This window comes from Cucumis sativus, chromosome 3 (assembly GCF_000004075.3).
Source record: "Cucumis sativus cultivar 9930 chromosome 3, Cucumber_9930_V3, whole genome shotgun sequence".
NCBI lineage: Eukaryota > Viridiplantae > Streptophyta > Magnoliopsida > Cucurbitales > Cucurbitaceae > Cucumis > Cucumis sativus.
Window position 1 is genome coordinate 14031480 of NC_026657.2, and position 21662 is coordinate 14053141.

The window sequence follows — 21662 nt, forward strand, 5'->3', positions numbered from 1 at the left end:
TGTGAAAAATTAATTAATAAATTAAATAGATATTAAAAGATTTTGTTTATGATTGATTTTATTTTTTTCCTAAAATGATATAAATAAGTCAAAAGTGATATTAGAAGATTTTATTTTTTAAAAAAATCATTTCTTTTTTTAGTACAAATAAGATAAATGTGATACTAAAAGAGTTTTTTAAAGATAGATTGATTTATTTTTGTTTCCTCGCATAATAAAAATGAAATATTATAAGATAATATATTATTACTAAATTTTTACCTTTTAAAAACAAAAAAACAAAAAAATAAATTTACCTATTATTACTAATATATTTTTTTAAAAAAAATATGTGTAAAATAAAATTAGGTAGCTACACTAAGTATAATAACGATTAAAGTATCTACGCTAGAAATTCATATGACAGAATCAAAGCTAGTCATATGTAAATTGCAAAATAATGAATCGAAGCCAACAACTAATCTAGATATGCATCCACATTATTGTTCTCTAATTAAAGGATGGTTGGAACCTTCTTAAGAAAAGAAACAATGAGAAACTAAAAAACCAAATACAAACAATATATCAAGACTTTAACATTTTCACAATATCAAAAACAAGAATTACAAGCAAACAATGCCTTTCGAAGGAATACAAGCTAAGCTTAAAGACTACACATTTTCAAATACCAAAGTAACCAAAACAATTTACCTTATTTCAAGAATTTATAACAAATAAAAACTTAAAGCAACAACAATTTAGCCCAATTTCAAGAATTTCTAACAAATAAAAACTTAAAGCAACAATAATCTACTATGAAATTTTTGGTTGAGAAGAGAGCTTGAGGTTGAGGTTGAGGAGAGAGAAAACTTGAAATATGGTGGGTCAAAACAGAAACAATTGTAGTAGCCGAAACGAAAATGATTGTGGGTCAAAGAGCTTCTTCGTGGTTGTGGGTTGTCGATAGAAATGGTAATGGTTGTGGGTCGCCGGCGAAAACGGTGGAGACGCATGAACTCGTGGGTTGCCGGTGAAAACAGTGGGACGCATCAAAATCTTGGCCGCCAACGGAAATGATGTGGGGATACGTTGCAATCGTGGGTTGTCGATGGAAGGAGAAATGTTTCAACTTGGGTCGCGGTCGAAAGCTTTTGTGCATCGTCGCCGGCCGAAATAGAAGAGCTTGGGTCGTCGGCGAAATGCTTCTTGGGTTGTCGTCTGTCGAAATGGGAGCATGTCATCGCCGGTCGAAAGAAACCCGCCGTCATGGAGTGGAGTGGTGAAGATTGGGGATGGGTTTTGGGAGGGGGTTATCGTGAGAGGTAGAGGGAAAGGGGAAGATTAAAAAGAAATAAATATTTATTATATTGTTTAATGAAAAGTGGGAGGGAAAATGAAATTGGGGGAAATTTTCTAAAGTTTTAGCAACAACCTAATTTTGTTGTTAAAACTATTTTATTTTCAGTGACATTTACTAATTCTTTCAGTGGCACAGATCACTAATAATACTCTTTTGTGACATATTTCGTGTGTTGTTATACATGAATTTTTAGTGACAGAAATTATTTGTGCCACTAAAATTTTGTCACTGAGTAATAAATTTCTTGTAGTAAAGAAAAAGTACATATTATGGCAGTTGTATACATTCCAAATTAAAATGAGGAAAAAAACTGTCATAAAAGTTCGCATTTTCTGTAGAAAAAAATAGAACTTTTCGGATTCAAAGAATTTATGATAGTTTTTAACTGTCATAAATCTATGACAACTTTTAAATGTCATTAAATATAAATAATAAAATATAATTTTCATTACAAATTATTAAAATATAATTTCCCCTTTAATTTTCCTCCAACTTTTCATTAGAAATTATTAAAATATAATTTTATTTTTATTTCCCCTTTTTTCGTTATCTTCTTCATGATATAGAACCCAAAGAAATATCAACTCCAACTACAACCCCATTCTTCTTCATCTTCACAACATTTCTTCTCACCGATGGAGACCTACGGTGAAGAGACTCACAAAAGTTTAGATAATCTGTGGCACATTTCAAATTTGGAGTTCCAAATGGCCTTACGTGGGTTTCCATTTCTGATGTTCAATTTTTTTTTCTAATGTGCTGAACGTGGAGGATTGAGATGGTAGATTGTTGCAGCTACAACATGGATAAAGATTTTATTAGTTGTTTTGAATGACTTACTTCCTGTCTTCCCTTACAAATACATTTTAGGGTAAATTACATGGTCCTAAGTTTATGTTTTGTGTTTATTTGATCAAACAAAAAAATTTAGCCCCTATGCTTTGAAAATTAATTATAAATGGTCCCTAGGGCACTTGACCTATTGGAAGTTCCACATCATGTTAAAATGTTATGACATCCTGCAACTATGGTAGTCTTTTTCTTAATTTTACTTTATGCGCGCTTAAATGATCATTTCTTTTTAAACGTGTTTTGATAAGGAACATATTTCTCCATGTTAGAAGACGAAACATATATGGTATACATTTTGGTGCTATTCAAGGAGTGAAGAAAATCTAACTACTTTTTGCCATGTTGTAACTGTTAAACGATGATTTAATATTGATGTTGATTTGGTTGACATATTTGGTTCTATTTTGTCCTGGTAATGTTTAGTCTATGGGCATTCTTTTAAAGGGACACATTTTATTTTGTATTTGTGTGCATCGTTAGTTTAGTTGATATGTTTGTTTGTTATCATTCATTATTGTAGTTTTTCACCATTCTTCACTTATGGATTGTTTTGGTAGGCAGTTTTGTAGGATGAACCTTTGTGGGATGACTAAGTGATTGTTAGGACAATTCTTATGCAATTTTTGTATGCATAAGCAACCTTCTTCTCCCATTTTTCCATATTTCTTTTCGATTATGAAAACTTGGGGTAGCTTTTATCTTTTCTTTCCTCTTCCCATGTATACTCTTCTATGTTTTCTTTCCTCTTCCCATATACTCTTGTATGTCTTCTTGTGACTACATTTCTACATTTAGTCTATAGATTATTTTTACGAGGGTGGGGTCTAATTAGGATTATAATTTGAAGTTCTTTTTACTTCTATGGTATAAGTGTAATCAGTGGCAATTTATAGATATAGACTCTACATGTTAGACTACTAATAGCAACAATGTTCAATATTCTTCCAAACAAATTTGGCACTCATGTGACTTGACTGATTTATGAGAATTTTAGGTGTACAAACTTTCTTTTTCGTTTACTTGTGAATTGATTTGCTTTGGAAATGTTCTTAGTCATACTCTAAAATGAGATTTTGTTTTCTTACTAGGTTTGCAAGAATCCATTCGAGAAGTGAAGTCATATTGAAGCAATTGGTTGATATAAGACTTTTTGTATGGTTGGTAGTAAAATTTTGGTTCCAATGTGCTTATTTTAAACTTGTTGGTAGCAAAAGATGTCATTGTTTATTCTTTTTGTATGTAAACTACCCTTTACCAAAAAATGGTTATTAGTCAGTTATATTGTACGAATATTGCGAAGAATATGATAATGCGTGTATATATTAAAGTGTTGACTCTTTATTTTCATATGGGTGTGATGTATTAGAACAACTTTGTGATTTGACTAGTTAGTGTAATGACAGAGCGGTAAGAACAAGAAATGACATTAATGTATTTTATTGTAAAAATGTAGTAATAGAGGAATATATGACAAACAAAATGTCAAATTATACAAATTTGTGACATTTTGTAACCGTCGTCAATATTGAAACAATGACATTTGATTTTATAAAAAACCATGTCACAATTGACATATTCTTGATAGAAATTTTTTTTTCATATTATACGAATTTGTGAAATTTTAATAATTGTCGTCAATATGCAAAATATGACAGATAATTACTCTAATATGTATGGGCTAATGACAATTATTTGTTGTCATAAAATATTAAATAATGATATTTATTTTCTGTCATGAAAACATTTATTGTGACAGTTTTTTAAAATTATCATCGATAGTCTTTTCATAACATATGATTCTATAACCGTAAAAAATTGTCACAAATTTTGTTTACGACAGAAAATAACTATCGTCGTAAACCATTTTTCTTATAAAATCATTAATGATGACTTTCTTTTGGAGATTACTTACCCTCTTCCTCTTTGTAGTAATTGGTTTGGGTTACCTAACAATATTAGAGTTATTTTTTACCCTTGAAGTTGTAGAGTATCAAACTGAACGCAACTCAATTATTTTTCAATTGGTATATGTTTATCTGCTCAAACGGTCAACTTGAACACAGAGTCTCATAATTTTCCTCTTAGGACACGTGCTCTCCTTTGCCTAGTCCTAATTTATTTCGAAAAGTTGTTTCGAAATACAACTTGGTGGGAGAGATTTGAACCTAGATAAACTCGTTTCTTTGTAAACATACCGAAAATTCATGTTAGCAACAGAAAAATAAATGTAAATTACGTTTTCTGCTTGATTAAGAATATATATATATATATATATATATATATATATAAATAAATAAAAAGAGGAAGTGAAGAGGGCAGGGGCATACGTAAAATTTGTCGACTTTGTATAATAAGTTACGACAAGTCGTTTCAAATTCCATAGCCATCTTCTTCTCGCCGACACCCCCTAACACGTGAACTTCTTTGTCTCATACATTACCATCCAACTATCATTATATTTCAACTTTTTTAGCAACCTTCAATAATTCACCTTTTCTTTTTTTTTTCTTTCACTTCTAATTTTGCCTTTCTTTCTACGTTTAAACAAATTACCATTTTAATAACTTCATTTTTACCTTAGTTTTAGTTTTATTTTTATACTTTTAGACCTATTTCTGCATTGATTTTTATAATTCTAAAAGCTTCAATTTCTTTTTTGATAAATATTTTCTAATCTTTCATAGTTACTGTGCTTATTCTATATATACTTGATAATTGATATTTTTTTCTTTTATTTAATTAGCTATTTTTAACTTATTAAAAAATGTAGAATTGAATTACGAAAAATAAATATGATAGGTTAATTAAAAAACTATTAAGATAGTAATTAGAGTTCCAGGTCAAATTGGCAAAATAATCAAACTAAATTGATTAAATTATAACTTTTAATAGTGGAGATTAATTAAACTAAAGTGATATTATAGTTAGAAGTTTGATGTTGTCCAACTCAACAAATAAAATTTAGAAATTTCTCTCTTATGTAAAACATGTCAAGTCACTAATAATTTTTTTTTAATTACACAAGATAATGTCCAACCTCTAAGGGAAAAAAAAAGATTATATAATTTTATTTTAACAAAAAATTTCGATGTATAGGTTATGTTAAATTTAATTATATAAAATATTTAAACAAATTATAAATCTCTATTTAATACTTTTCTACCTTTATTCTCTTGTTACATACAAAAAAACACATCCATGGCTTCTTTCTCTTCTCTCTCGATCCTCCTCCTCCTTCCTCTCTCCTTTCTCCTATTATCACCGGCGGAGTCCCGCCCCGCCGCCGCCACCGGTCAACCCAATTTCCGGGAGGCACTGGAGATAATAATTGGTGGCGGCGGTCATAACAATCCCGACCCAAATCCACCGGAATACCCGCCGGAGTGCCCTCCACCGCCGCCACCGCCATGTCCATCACCGCCACCGGAGTTCGAAAACGAGCGGTTAAGAAAGGCGTTCTTTGTGATACGAAGACTAAAGAGCAAAATCAAGAGCGGGAGATTGGACGTGGTGAGGACGTGGCAGGGGAACGACGTTTGCCAGTACGTAGGGTTTCGATGTGACCCTTTGCTGGTGGAGAAAGAGAGGAGCATTTCTGCGGTGATGTTCAATGGGTTCCGATTTGGAGGACCGGAGCTGTTTCTTGAAGGATTTATGGATGAATTGGATGATATTGCGGTATTTCATGCCAATTCAAATTTTTTTCGTGGCCCAATTCCTAAGAAAATTGATCGTCAACGGTTCTTTTATGAGATGGATCTAAGTAACAATAAGCTTCCAGGTTCTTACATTATTAATCTTCTCTTTCTTTCTATATTATCTTTTCATTTTTTGTTTTTATTTAACATTATTATATATGATGGGGTGTGATGTACTATTCACAAGTTTTCTTTTTTAAAAAAAGATGCCCCTCTTTTTGTCATGTTCATAAAATACTCTTCAAATTATTTTTAAATTTATTTAATTGGTGTTTGTTTAATTAACAACCTTCTTAAAAAAAAGTTTTTTTTTGTTGAAATAACCCATCCTATTCATTAAAAATATGATTTATAACTTTTTTTTTCAATAGTCTATCATATTTTGTAAATGATATATAATATAAAGGAGATTATTATTTTTTATATTTATAATTATTTTGGTTTCTTATGACTATATTTTTTAACTAATTTTTACTTTAAAACATTTTTTTTAAAGATCAATTTAGAAAAAATAATTAAAATAACTCTATTGAAATTGGACTTTTTTTTTAAAAAAAAATAAACGTGTAAAGTTTTAAAATGGAAAAATATGAATAAAAAAAATAAAATTTATATTTTAAGTCCATAAAAAAAAGATTTTTATTTCGTCAATAACAGGTTCTCTATTCAATATACCTTGCAAAGAGTGTTTACTTTTATTCTTCCCATAAACCTCTAAAAGTTTCAATTTTGAACTTTGTAAGGCAGTTAAACAAAATTAGAAACAAGTTTCGAAAATGATTTTTTTTTATTAGAAAAAATGGGTTAGAACACCATTGTACTTTTGAATTTTTTTCTACAGAGTCCATGCAGTTTGGATATCCAAATAATTAAATCAAGTAGTGATTTGAATTGAAAATGTCAGGGGGGTTTCCGACGAACGTGTTGGGAGCGTCGGAGCTAACATTTCTAGACCTTCGATACAACAACTACTGCGGCCCAATTCCGGAGCAAATTTTCGACATGGACATAATCAGTGCCATTTACATCAACAACAACCAATTCAGTTCAAATCTTCCCGACAATTTAGGCAAAACTCCGGCCAAGTACCTAACATTTGCCCACAACCAATTCTCTGGATCCATCCCCAAAAGCATCGGGGACGCGAAGAAGACGATGGAAGAAATTGTGTTCTTCGATAATCAATTGGAAGGTTGCTTGCCGTTCGAGATCGGTTCATTAGAAAACGCAGTGTTGTTTGACGCCGGAAAGAATCGCCTCACGGGTCCCATTCCGCTTTCGTTTGCTTGCTTGGCTAAGGCGGAGCTTCTCTACTTGGCTGATAACCAATTGTACGGTCCTGTGCCAGAAGAGATCTGCAAGTTGCCTAATCTTGGTAACTTCACCTTGAGGAATAATTTCTTTACTCAGGTATCTACCCCAACTATCTCTAATTCCTTGTTTGAATTCCGATGCTTATGATTTACGTTTTGATATATAAGTTGTTAGGTTGGAGAATAAAAGTTGTAATATTCTTAAATGTGAGTCTCTTACCATTTTTAACTTAGCTGGTTTTCTTTTTTATGGTTTGAAAATTCAGGTGGGAGCAGAATGCAAGAAACTAATAAAGAAAAAGATTCTAGATGTTTCAAACAATTGCATTCCAGGACTCCCAAAGCAGAGATCCAAAGAAGAATGCTTACAATTTGCATACAGGCCCAAATACTGCGGGAACGACAAGTCGTTCACTTACATTCCTTGCAAAAACAATCACTATCTTCATCCACACGTTTCTAAACCTACCGATAACATAAACTACGTGTCGCCAAAGAAAACTTATGCTGCTCTCACTCCCCCCTCCTAATAATTCTTAATTAAATCTCAAAACTTTATCATTTTCATTTTCATTTCATTAATAAACTACCCCTTGCTTTAATGTATTGTATAAGGCCAACTTTCACAAGTCCAAACAAATAACCTATACTGTTATTATTATTATTATTATTATTATAGGCCAATTTGATGCTCCATGGTCGTTGTTTATGCATTTCCCCCCATATACATATTATATTTAGATATCATTATTAGGGTTGGTGTTTGTTTTTTTGTTTTTTAATTTCCAACTCGATTTTAGTTGACTTTTTAGATAATTGTTGACGTGTTATACTTGTGAATTATTATCCAATAAATTGTTCCCACAATCATTTTCATCTACCTCTTGTCTATTTCTTTTTTTTTTTTTATGGTTGTTTCCAGTTTTCTTTACTTTGGTTAATATACTTCCACCTTTTATTCATTTTATAAAAGTTAGAGAAGTAATAAACAAGAAAGACAGACTCTAAATAAAAAGAAGAATATTTGACCAGCCTTAACTTAAAACAACATAACAACGTATATTTCTTTATTTAATTCAAACTGAAATGAGAATATATATTTATTTTCTCATTTTGTAATGCGATCAAAGTCCCACGTCGATTAGATAAAGGGATGATCTTAGATATATAAGTGAAAATAACTATTTTTATTAGTATGAGATCAAAAACAAATTCAAGTCATGAGGGTCTATACCCAAAACGGATAATTTTAAACTATTGTGGAAAGTTTGTTGTTCTAACAAGTGGTATATATTAGACTCTATGTTATGGATGGACAATGTCCTCTAAGAAGAGGAATTAGCTTAGATAGAGCTTGATAGAGAGTCGAGGGGAGGATTTTTTTTGCCATAGTTTGTATTTTTTTAAAAATATTAAAACCTACTATATAATATATTAAAAGGGTTATAAGTGTTAGGAAAAACCTCTCACTTCTATAGGAAAATTAAAAATAAAGAAATAACAAAGAAAATTTACGTCAAAAAATTACTATTACCAACACCAATTACAAGAGCACTTTTTAAAAAATTTTATACTACTCACATTCTTTTTACACTCCCAAGTTATAGGATACAAAATAAAATTTAACTAAAGTCGGTAGATATATCCCATTCAACAAGTCACCAATTGAAATCCAAAAATCGCGCACAAACTCATAGTACGATTTAACCTCCCGTCACGTCCTAGACGGTAAAAAATGTCATTGTTCTCTAAATAACTAATACTTTTTATTACGATAGAAATGTCACTTTTTGATAAATAAAAAAAAAACAGTGCATGTTTAACAAACAAAAATTTGATGTGTCCAAAAGGAAAAAAAAATGGAAATTGAAAAATTAAATTTGTACCAAATTTTTTTAAAAAATAGTGGAAAAAAATTTGGGTCATAATCTTTCACACGTAATCCTTTTATCAAACAAGGATTATAAATAATCCTCCATAATCCTCCCACGTAATTCTTGCCCCAAACAAGAATCATAAATAATTCCCCATAATCCTCATCCCAAACAAAATTATAATGATCATTTTTTTTTTCATAATCCCCTTTTCCTTATTCATTTCCTTCCTCCAAACACCCCCTAAGAGAATCAGAACATCACATATTAGAGAACGAACCATATCACATCAAATCAATATAAATACAATATCAACACAAGTTTAAGTTCACAAATTAAATTTTTTATCTGAAAATCTCGTGTTAACACTCATGTCAATGGAGTAAATTCACTTTGCAACGAATTAGTTTAACAATAATTCCTATTTGTAAACACAGTGGGTCGCAAATAGTTTATTTATCTAATTTTAACAATAATTCCTGATAAGGCTAAAGATACGTTTAGTTTTTTCTTTTAATACAAATAACAAGGAACTAATGAGATATTAATAATTAACCACAACAATATTGATCTATGGGATGATCCACAAGCTAGAAAATAGAGACTGGGGTTAGTCGTGCCTGGTACTAAATGCCAAAATGTGAGTAATAATTAAATTCGTGGACAAAAAGGAAAAGTCCGTAACAATGTTTCATAAGTGAAAAGCTTCGAATATCATCAACAAATGCTTGGACTTTGTTGTTGAAATAGTCCCAACTTTTAATCAAGTTCCAAAAAATCATCCAATCAATTTTAATCCATAAAAAATGAATTCATATTTCTGTGGTTGTAATAATAGCAACAACTTTGACAAACTCAAATCATTTAATATTAGAGTTTTTTCATCGAAATCGTAGTTTTATTATTAGAATTTTGAAAGTTTGAATTGATATTTTCTGACTAATTTTTTAAAAGTATTTCTAAGTAACCAAAAAAAGAAAATAGATTTGAAGGTTCAGAAAGTCGAGCTAAAAATTTATTGAATAAAAAGATATTAATCCCTAACTATTTCTATGATTCTCAACAATCCGACCTTAGCTCAGTTGGTAGAGCGGAGGACTGTAGTCGTAAGCACAGATAAATCCTTAGGTCGCTGGTTCGAATCCGGCAGGTCGGATTTTTTTAGCTTTTTTGATCCGTTCTATTAACCTACAATCTCATAATTAATTTAGACTTTTAATTAAATTCTTCAAGTCTTTCTTTCCTTTGCTTTCTCCGGCGTCGGAGTTTTGGAGTTTCGGCGGCATTGTACCAACAATTTCCTACTCTCACCAGTTCACTGCACCATCCAGCCAGTTTTCTTTATCCAAGTTCTCACTTCAGGGCGCTAATCTGATCTCCGAAAACTACTTTCTCTAATTCAGAAATGGTCGGTAGCGAACAATTCTTATTATCCTTGATCTTCGATTCGTTTGAAGTTGTCTATTTGGGTTGTGGTAATCTACCGCTTGAATAATAACGAGATCGTTGCGAATGAAGTTTATTCGTTTTACTTAGCAATGTCCGATATAGCTTACTTTCTTAGTGAAATTGTTGATGCTGATGTAATCGGACGCTTTGAATTCGATTTTCTTTTTCTTTTGCCGATTTTCTTCTTCATTTTGAGATGGTTTGTGGGGGAAGCAAGCTTCACCTTGATGAACTCCTGATTTTGAGATGTGATTTGTTTAGATACTTAATTTTGGAATGAGATTGATCTTTTGTTTTTATTTTGTTTCTTTCTTCTTTTTCTACCTAATTTTCTTTCTGTATGTGTAAACTCAGGCAACTACTTTACGCCTGTATTTGACGTGCATACGAAACACTCTTGAGGCCGCCATGTGCCTTCAGGTATTTGTATCGTTGTCTTGTTGCTGTTTTTTCATTTCATTTTCGTTTGAGTGGTGATTTTTTGCAGTTTGATTTATTATTTCTGTAACCCTCTATTAGGTTCGGGTAAACTTTTCATCCTACGAATTATTTGCCTAACGAACTTCAGGAATGCGATGTTACTGAACGCATTGCTTGTAATTGTTTCTTGAAGACTTAAGTTAATGTAATTTCATTGTAAGTGTGAGTGAAAATACTTCTGTACGCATGTAATTTCCGTTCTGTTCAAAATGCTCTGTGAGAAGGTATATGATAATACATATACAGAGTGGGGGCTTTTGGTAATGTTACATCTCTAAATTTTCTACTTGTAATTGAAGGATAAATTGAACTACCATATTGTTTTCTTTTACCCGCTTACCTCTTTCCTCTAGGAGAAACTTCATAGACATCCGGAATATCCTCCAAGTCACCAGTCTGAATGTTAAGAGAGAGTAGTGAATTCTAAGTATCTTTTGGTATTTACATTGACTTGGGAGTGAATGAAACTTTTCAGCTGTACATGACCAGTTACGTTTGTGTACGGTGATTCTCCCTGCTACTACTCGAATTTTTTTGTTACACTTTGGATATTTGCTTTATTTCTAATACAAAGCTCTTCTTGTTTTCACATGTATATGATGTTTGATCTATAAAACTTTTTTTTTCTCCATATGATTACAGAATTTTCCTTGTCAAGAAGTTGAAAGACACAACAAGCCGGAAGTTGAACTAAAGTATGGATCTTCTAGTAATCTTAAAACCTCTTACTGTATTTATATTAGATATATCCTAAATAGATATATCCTTGCTTGCGAGTCAGTGGAAACCAGAATTGTCTAGGTAATAAGTTTATACATGAGCTCTCTTGCGAGCATTCTAGGGATCACTTATGGAGGTTTTTATCTTGGGTATATCAAATAGCATTTTGCTTATCAGTACTTGCGTAATTATAACACTGTGATTATCATTCTGGTATGATAATAGATAGTAGAATGTTTTTTTTTGTATTAGAAATAATAGCTTCCATTTAGAAAAAAAGAAAGAAAGAATACAAAGGCATACAAAAAACCAGCCCACCAAAACACCTCATCTAAAGAAGGGGGACCGACTAAGTAAAATGTTACCAATGAAATAGTTTCAAAAAGTCTTCGAAATCGAAGCCCAAACGGAAATGTGGAATCTAATCAAGGACCAAGCCTCATTGGTCCCTTTCCTACCATGGAACACCTGGTCATTCCTCTCCCTCCAAATGTTCCAAATAAAAGCACACACCTCGAAAAGCCATATAAACCTCTTTTTCTCTGAAGAGCAAATGGAGGAGGTTCCTCAATCGTCATGCGAATGCTCTGGTGGCCGGCATAGCTAATGCCGAACTTTTTCATAAAAAACTCCACAGGCCCGAGCATATCGACAATTTCGAAAAAGGTGATTAAGGTATTCCTTTGCCTTCTGACAGAGCAAGCAACAAAGGCCCAACAAGTGAAGTCCTCCTCTTAACAAGTCTGTCAACAATGTTACTCGGCCAAACAAAACTTGCCAAATAAAAAACCTAACATACTTTGGAACCTCAGTCCTCCAGACCACGTCGAAAATAGACTCCCTAGGAGGGGATGAATCCAACAACAAATCGAACAAAAACTTACACATATATCCTTGACTCCAAACACGAGCATCCCTCCTTCCCTTCCTAAAGCTACACCCCTCAACCAAAGAAAGAAGAGATGTGACCTCCGTTGTTTCTCAATTGGTCAAATTATGACGAAACCCAAAAGAAAAAGACAGGATTCTCAGACCCAAATAAAAGATCTGACATCTTACAGTTTTTGGAGAAGGATAAATGATAAAGAGGTGGAAATAAAGAGCAAAGGGAACTCTCCCCACCCAAAGATCCTCCCAAAAATACATATCCTTACCATCCCTCACAAAGCAACAAGTAATTCAATTGGAGGGAGCTCAAAAGAGATATCCTTCCAAGGATTGCGATGTGTGTCTTTAACCCCTTTCTCTATCCATTCAAAAGGATGGGTGCCATGCTTACTCACAATAGTAGAATGATTATCACTTGTAACCTGTAGAATGATTATCATTTGTAACCTGTAGAACGATTATCATTTGTAACTTGTAGAATGATTTTCATACGTTTGTAGCTTTACCTCTCTCTTTTCCAAATGGAAAGGTCTTTTGTAACTACTCTTGGGATTCATCCCCTTTGCTTTGTAAGTTCATACCATCAATGAAATTGTTTTCTTCCAAAAGAAAGATTACTATTCTACTGTGTAGGTCATATTTGGTTGCTGCATAGTTTTTTGTCACTTGTCTTACTTAAATTGCATGTTCTGGTTAGTTGAACCCGTGCTGGTAGTTGGTTAATAGCTATCTGTCTTGTGTCTGCTCTTATACACCAATCCCCGAGTACTGTTAGTTTCTTTTGGTTACAACATAATAATTGAAAGGATTTTACTGATTTGTGTTTGCTCTTATTTTTTTGTTCGTTACTCTTTCCAGGACCAGCTCAGAGCTTCTTCTCAATCCTGTAAGTTCATGTCATTAATGAGCATTCCACCTAATTTAGCTGGTTTATCATTTTGTGCTTTGTTTTACTTTTGGGTGGGGGGAGGGGGGTTAGTGGAGGGTGGAGGGTATGTATGTGAAAGGCCTCCAATTATTCACGCATATATGAGGAAGGGTAGAAAGGGAATTACACCAGCGAATATTAATGAGGAATGATTGGAGAAAAGATCGTGCAGGGTAGGGCCCACTAGGGTGAAATGTAGGAAGGCCTATAAATAGATATCGATAGGTATTGGGTAGCTAGGTTAATTTTGTCTTCTTTATGGTGTAAGGCTGCTGTAGTCGAAAGGGGTCTCTATATTGTTTAAGAGAGACTAGTATGTTTTCTTTGCTTGTTTTTCCTTGCTTATCTTTGTATTGTGACCTTGTAATCTCTTTTTGGCTTATATAAATAAAGATACTTAGAGTGCCACCTCTGTTTAGCCATTGTTAGGGTGTTTGGTGTATTATTATTGTTGGTAGCCTAACATTTGGTATCAGAGCTCGAAAACTGGGGGTGGTTACGAGACTCATGGTGCAAAGACAAATCGAGGAAAGAGTTGAGGGAACTGAGAAAGAGATAATGGCCTTGAAGGAAATGCTCATTGAAATGAAGAAATCGATGGAGAGAATGACTGATGAATTAACAGAAAGCCATAGTTACAAAAAAAGAGAAAAGTCTAGAACTTCTGATGGTTCTGTAATGAAGTTAAAAGAAAAAATGGACGATATGGACACCACAAACGAGGCAAACTTAACCACAGTAGATCAAAGTAAATACAAAAAATTGGAAATGCTGATGTTCATGGGAGAAAATTCTGAATCCTGGGTCTATAGGGTCGAACACTTCTTTGAAATCAATAGCCTACCTGAAACAGAGAAGGTCAAGGTGGATATCATAAGTTTTGGACAAGATGAAGTAGACTGGTATATATGGTCTCATAATAGAAAGAAGGTGGAATCGTGGGAGGATTCGAAGGGAAGGATGTTTGAGTTTTTTAAGGACTCGGGCCAGAAGAGCTTAGTTGCACGGTTGATCAGAAGTCAACAAGACGGCTCATACAATGATTACGTGAAGAAATTTCTCAACTATTCAGCTCCCCTACCCCATATGTCTAAGAGTGTACTAAGGGATGTGTTTGTAACCGGACTAGAATCGAACCTTCAAGCCGAAGTCATCAACAGACATCCACAAACCTTGGAAGATTGTATGAAAGAAGCCCAGTTGGTCAACAATAGGAATTTGGCTTTTAAAATTGGCCAAGGCAGAGTGGGGATTGACAAAACAAAGAAAAGGAGAAGGAAACACCGGTAAGAGTCAAGACGGAACAAAGAAGGGAGTACAGAGGAAGACAACATTCCCAATGAAACTGGTAACCATCCCAATTAGAGGCAATTACCAAAAAAATGAACCTTCTATGAAATGACTGTCAGATGCAGAGTTCAGGGCTAGGCTGGACAACGGTCTATGCTTCAAATGTAATGAGACATATTCGCCCGGATATAGATGCATAATGAAGGAAAAAGGGAATTGATGTTATTCATCTTGAATGAAGAGGAGAGTATCGAGGATGAAGGCAGAACAGAGGAAACTACCAAGGAAGTGTTGGAACTGAAACAGATAAACCTCACAGATGGGACAGAAATTGAGCTGTAGACGATCAATGGGTTGACATTTAAAGGAACCATGAAGTTAAAGGGAGAAGTAAGAGGAAAAGATGTGGTAGTGCTAATTGACTGTGGGGCCACCCACAACTTCATACATAATAAGATTGTAGAAGAAAAGAAGTTACCATTGGAAAAGGGGACTCAATTCGGTGTCCCATTGGAGATGGCATGAGATGCAAAGGAAGAGGGCTGTGTAGGAGAATAGAGCTGAGGTTGAAGGAAATCACTGTGGTGGCTGATTTTGTAGTGGTGGCTGATTTTGTAGCAATTGAACTTGGCAATATGGATATAATCCTGGGAATGCAGTGGCTGACACCACATGAACTATGAAAATACACTGGCCTTCCCTAACTATGACATTTTGGATAGGAGCAAAACAAATTAACCTCAAGGGTGATCCATCTCTCATTAGAGCTGAATGCTCTTTGAAAACTATAGAGAAAACTTGGGTAAAGGAGGATCAAAGTTTCCTTTTAGAGCTGTAGAATTATGACATAGAGCTAAGCGATGAATTCGATGAAGAACAAGAAATGAAGGGTGATGAAGAAGAGGCCCCAGTGATAAAACTTTTTTCTGAAGCAATATGCAAACTTATTTGAGAACCCTAGATGGTTACCTCCCAAGAGAGAAGTGGATCACCGCATTCTAATGTTACCAGAACAAAGGCCTGTCAATGTGAGACCATAGAAATTTGGGCATGTCCAAAAAGAAGAAATTGTGAAACTGGTGGCAAAGATGCTACAAAGAGGGGTGTTTAGCCCCAACCGCAGCCCCTACTCCAGCCTAGTGTTTTTAGTTAAAAAGAAGGATGGAGGATGGAGATTCTGTGTAGATTACAGAAAACTAAACCAAGTAACCATATCTGATAAGTTTCCCATACATGTGATTGAAGAGTCGTTGGATGAATTGCACGGGGCCACAGTTTTCTTAAAGCTTGATCTGAAGTCAAGGTATCATCAAATAAGGATGAGAGGAGGACATTGAGAAAACGACTTTCAGAATGCATGAGGGCCACTATGAGTGCATAGTCATGCCTTTCGGCCTCACGAACGCCCCTGCTACCTTTCAATCATTAATGAATTAGGTATTTAAACCCTTTTTAAGACGATGTGTATTAGTTTTTTTTATGACATACTTGTGTATAGCACGGATCTTACTGAACGTGAGAAGCATTTAGGAATGGTGTTTGCGATGACGAGGGATAACCAGTTGTTTGCTAATAGAAAAAATGCGTGATAGCATACTCACAAATCCAATACTTGGGGCACTTGATATCTAATAAGGGAGTAGAGGCCAATGAAGAGTTAAGGACATGGTTAATTGGCCTCATCCTCATCCAAAAGATGTAACAGGGTTGAGAGGTTTTTTAGGCTTGACCGGTTATTATAGAAGATTCGTGAAGGGATATGGTGAGATTGCGGCCCCTTTAACCAAGTTATTGTAGAAGAATTCCTTCCAATGGAATGAAGAAGCTACAGTAGCCTTTGATAAGTTGAAGTTAGCCATGATGACCATACCAGTGTTAGCATTACAGGATTGAAATATGCCTTTCATCATTGAAACCGACGCATCTGGGATTGGTTTAGGACCTGTACTATCCCATAATGGTCATCCTCATCCCATAGCTTTTGTTAGTCAAAAACTATCACCTAGGGCCCAAACAAAATCCATATATGAGAGTGAATTAATGGTGGTAGTTCTTTCAGTGCAGAAATGGAGACATTACCTTTTAGATAAGAAATTTACAATAATATCAGAGGGCTCTGAAATTTCCTTTAAAACAGAGAGAGGTGCAACCTCAATTTTAGAAGTGGCTGACCAAACTCCTAGGATATGATTTTGAAATTCTTTACCAGCTAGGGTTACAAAACAAAGCGGTAGATGCCCTCTTTCGGATAGAACAACCTTTGGAATTGAATACTATGACAACTACTGGTATTGTAAACATGGAAGTAGTAAAGAAGGAGGTCGAAATGGATGAGGATCTCAAACAAATCATAGAAGAGTTGAAGACAAAGCCAGATGAGACAAGTAAGTATCAATGGGACAATGGGAGCCTTACTATACAAAAAGAGAGTAGTACTGTCCAAAACTTCTTCATTGATTCCCACCCTCCTACATACGTTTCATGATTTTGTTTTGGGAGGCCATTCAGGATTCTTAAGGACATATAAAAGAATGAGTGGGAACTGTACTAGAAGGGCATGAAAGCTGATGTTAAGAAATATGTTGAGCAGTGTGAAGTTTGCTAGAGATTTAGTTCGAAGCAATCAAACCAGCTAGGGTTCTACAGCCGATTCCTATTCCTGAGAAAATTTTGGAAGAATGGTCCATGGACTTCATTGAAGGGCTACCCAAAGTGGGAGGGATAAATGTGATCATGGTTGTAGTGGATCGGCTAAGCAAATATTCTAATTTTAGAAGAATGGTCCATGGACTTCATTTAAGGATTACCCAAAGCAGGAGGGATGAATGTGATCATGGTTGTAGTGGATCAGCTAAGCAAATATTCTTATTTCATCACCATGAAACATCCCTTCACTGCTAAACTTGTGGCTGAAGTGTTTATAGATAGGGTTGTGAGCAGACACGGTATACCAAAGTCCATTATATCCGACAGAGATAAGATATTTATCAGCAACTTTTGGAAGGAACTATTCGCTACCATGGGGACCATTTTAAAAAGGAGTACAACCTTCCACCTACAAACAGATGGGCAGATAGAGAGGATAAATCGATGTGTGGAAACATATTTAAGATGCTTCTGTAATGAACGGTGTCAGAAGTGGGATAAATTCATTCCATGGGCTGAATTGTGGTACAGCACAACCTTCCATGCTTCAACAAAAAACAATCCTTTCCAGATTTTGTATGGCAGACAACCCCCCTCCCCCCGTCCTAACAATGAGGTATAAGCTATGCTGAAGAAAAGGGACTTGGCTTTGAATGCATTGAAGGAAAACTTGAATATAGCACAGAATCGAATGAAGAAGATGTCAGACACTAAAAGGAGAGAGCTCAAGTTCAAAATTGGGGATGGGTATACCTTAATTTGAGACCATATCGGCAACGTTCCTTAGCTTGAAAGAGGTGTGAGAAATTGGCACCTAAGTTCTATGGACCCTATAAGATCATTGAAGAAATAGGGGAGTGGCCTATAGACTACAACACCACCTGAAGCATTTATTCATGATGTTTTTCACATCTCCCAACTGAAGCTCAAATTGGGAAATCAACAAGTGGTGCAAATCCAGCAACCAGTATTAATTGAAGAATTCGAACTACACTTGGGCCAAAAACCATACTAGGGATTAGTTGGAATAAAGAATTGGGAGCCAATGAATGGTTGGTGAAATGGAAAGGGCTACCTGAGACTGAGGCTACATGGGAAGCAGTCTATCAGATGAATCAACAATCTCCCACCTTCCACCTTCCACCTTGAGGACAAGGTGAATCTGGAGCCAAGGGGTATTGTAAGGCCCCAATTATTCACACATATATGAGTAAGGGTAGAAAGGGAATTACACCAACGAATATTAATGAGGAATGATTGGAGAAAAGATCGTGCAGGGTAGGGCCCACTGGGTTGAAAGATAGGAAGACCTATAAATAGCTATTGATAGGTATTGGGTAGCTAGGTTAATTTTGTCTTCTTTATGATGTAAGGCTACTGTAGCCGAAAGGGTCTCTATATTGTTTAAGGGAGACTAGTATGTTTTCTTTGCTTGTTTTTCCTTGCTTATCTTTATATTGTCACTTTGTAATCTCTTTTTGGCTTATATATAAATAAAGATACTCAGAGGCGTTTAGCCATTTTTAGGGTGTTTGGTGTGTTATTATTGTTGGTAGCCTAATATTATGTAGCTATTCATGTTGGGCAAAGCTTGTGGAAACAGCAAGCACTTATTTTCTTTGATTTGCAATTAGATTTGGGGAACTGTTAATGTTCCCAATTGGAACACATTTTATCTACTGTGGCATGTCAGCGTCAGTGCCTATGCATAATTTTTTAGTGATCCTATTTTCCTTCCCTCTTTATTTTCTTCAATTGGAGAATCATGTTCATGCAAAGAGCACCCTTGGGAGTTGGGAGTGTTGGGGAGTGACTTTTATATATTTATTTAAGGACACATGTGATCTTGCTACATTATATTGCTCTTGCAGATCTTAATATGTAGAAATGAGTCAGAGAAGTGTTTGATTGAGACATCTATAAACTCTCTCCGTATCAGTCTCAAGGTAATTTTATTCTCTTTGTTTTAGTTTGATGCATTAGTGGCATATGTAGTACCATAAATTCTTTTCTGTCCATTCCTTTGATCCACTTACCTGATGAAACACCATTGAATGTGTACGATTATTATCATAGATTGCCATCAACTTGTTTACAATAATTTGATTTGAATTTTTTCTTGTGCTCAGGTTAAGCAGGCAGATGAACTAGAGAATATCCTAACTAAAAAGTTCCTTCGATTTCTGTCAATGAGGGCAGAAGCTTTCCAGGTGTTGAGAAGAAAACCTTTACAGGTACCGTGATAATGTCTAATCATGACGTTAGCTTTGTGCTTTAGTTTAAGATGATATATTACAGCGACTGTGAACTATTCTTCTAAAAACAGAAGTTAAACTTTCAACTATTGGAGATTATTTATGAATAATCACTTCAAAATACTTGGAACTGTACTACTAGGATGATTGTGTCGTCTGAATCCTCAAGTTTCCACGAAATCATATTTTATTTCTCTTGGAGGGCATGATACTACCCCCAATTGAGAGAGAACTGAAAGGCGAGTTCTAGGTTCATTTTTCTTATACATCTTTGTTGAAGGACATAAGAGATATTCTCCAATTTCATTTATTTTGTTCTCTTATTGCCCGAGTGAATGGTAAAAAAACTGAATCTATAGGCTATAATATTGAGATGCTATTTAGCGACAACTATTTGTGTCTGCATAGCTAGTTGTCTTGGTTTTGGGATGACCTAAAAATAATCTGATTATGTTTTTTCTGGAGAATGTATGTATATATCTTAACAAGCAATATATTATTCAAATGCAAGAAATTGAAAACTGACAAAGAAATGGTGATAAAAAAATAATGTTGTATGTGAAAATGCTGTGTCCAAATATATGTTGTATTAAACCTTTATAACCATGAATGGGTTGTCTTGAAGGGTCAAAGATTCCGGATTAATTATCTCCTGTTTTTTTCTCTTCCCTTCCATATAACTAAAAATAATTATTATAAGCGATAAGCCTCTAATATTAATCCATTCTGATCAATTGTTTTTCCATGAAGAAACTATGTTTTCTTTTCCGATATGAACTACTTCCTCCATAATCGTTTATCTTCTTTACCTGTATTCTAGGCAATATTCCAGATTTGCTATTTTTGTTTGCAAAACATATGTAGTGTTCTTCAGAATTCATCTCTTATTTCTTTTTGGCTTCATTTTACAGGGATACGACATTAGCTTTCTTATAACGAACTATCATTGTGAGGACATGCAGAAGCAAAAACTCATTGATTTTATTGTACAGTTTATGGAGGCAAGATAACACCACCTCAATCAATTTGTAGTTATTTACTTGATTTCCTTTTCTTCTGCTTAATTATCTCTTTGATTTTCTTTTCTCATCAACTGATTTTTCTGTATGCTTTTATCTTATCAAGCCCGTCAATGAAGATACACTACTTCAAAAACTTTCTTGAACTTGTCTTGGAGTTCATAATTGAATATTTCTTTTACGTAAAAATCCTTCTGTCAATTTACTTTGACAACTTCGAACTGTTCTGCACAAATTTAAGAGCTAACATTTCTAGTTCCCTTTTGTGAAACTGTTTATGTAATTATGGAAGAGAAATTTATTGAATCGAGAGCTTGTTGAATAATCCTTTTATTTTCCCTCATTTGTGCAGGATATTGATAAAGAGATTAGTGAACTTAAAATGTCCGTGAACACTCGAGGAAGGCTTGTAGCAACAGAGTTTCTAAAGCAATTCATATGATGTCTCTTTCTCTATCTTGGTAAACTTTCCTTTCCCCTAATTTTTCTTCAGATTATTGTATTGCTGATTGTTAATTATATATATATATCCTTGTACCTCATTTAACAAGATTTGTTCCTTTTATATTTTAGTTTTATGCTACCCAATATTGGCTTTAGGATTTGATCCAAAAATACATGACCAGAAAACTTGACCACAGTTTTCTCATGAAAAACTTATGCCTTCCTCAATTTCCCGTCCTTTTTAAAATAAGATTTGATCTTAGCCTCTGTTTTGTGCTATTAATTATGATCACCAACCTTTTAAACTTCACCCCTCAGGCTTTTTGTACGTAAGTGCTATTTTTATTCATCCAGGGTTGAGCAGAATTCAAGAGCTATACCTGGGTTTGGCGTCGTAAATTCAATGTCCAAAAAGATTATCTAGAAGAGCTTTTTAAAAGATAAATGGATTCAAATACGAGAGAACT

At 34.2% G+C, this 21662-nt stretch overlaps 2 protein-coding genes and 1 non-coding gene across 13 annotated transcripts in view; all 3 read left to right on the forward strand.

Annotated features, from left to right (window-relative positions):
- The first annotated feature begins 5362 nt into the window (after positions 1 to 5362).
- On the forward strand, positions 5363 to 8082 carry LOC101220982 (uncharacterized protein At4g06744). The gene is made up of 3 exons (XM_004140662.3): positions 5363 to 5972; positions 6794 to 7299; positions 7469 to 8082. The coding sequence occupies exons 1-3, from the start codon at positions 5390 to 5392 to the stop codon at positions 7730 to 7732; spliced, it is 1353 nt and encodes a 450-aa protein (XP_004140710.1). The 5' UTR covers positions 5363 to 5389; the 3' UTR covers positions 7733 to 8082.
- Positions 8083 to 10143: 2061 nt separating this feature from the next.
- Positions 10144 to 10232, forward strand: TRNAY-GUA. Its single transcript is given in 2 exon segments — positions 10144 to 10180; positions 10197 to 10232. It is a non-coding gene; the product is annotated as a tRNA-Tyr (tRNA).
- A 21-nt stretch (positions 10233 to 10253) lies between these two features.
- Positions 10254 to 21662, forward strand: part of LOC101220748 (actin-related protein 2/3 complex subunit 4) — a 36331-nt gene continuing 24922 nt past the window's right edge. For 7 of the 11 annotated variants that reach the window (XR_004215251.1, XM_031882606.1, XM_031882603.1 and 4 more), the window contains exons 1-8: positions 10258 to 10484; positions 10880 to 10945; positions 11648 to 11700; positions 13472 to 13499; positions 19349 to 19423; positions 19607 to 19711; positions 20644 to 20733; positions 21104 to 21212. Coding sequence is in view for 10 of the 11 variants with exons in the window: in XM_031882606.1 (XP_031738466.1) it covers positions 10482 to 10484; positions 10880 to 10945; positions 11648 to 11700; positions 13472 to 13499; positions 19349 to 19423; positions 19607 to 19711; positions 20644 to 20733; positions 21104 to 21193 (510 nt within the window). In the remaining variant the exon portion in view is untranslated. Of the gene's footprint in view, positions 10485 to 10879; positions 10946 to 11044; positions 11162 to 11358; positions 11505 to 11647; positions 11701 to 13471; positions 13500 to 19348; positions 19424 to 19606; positions 19712 to 20643; positions 20734 to 21103; positions 21213 to 21662 lie in introns of all 11 variants that reach the window. The other 4 variants (XM_011652937.2, XM_031882601.1, XM_031882608.1 and 1 more) reach the window with 3 other exon arrangements.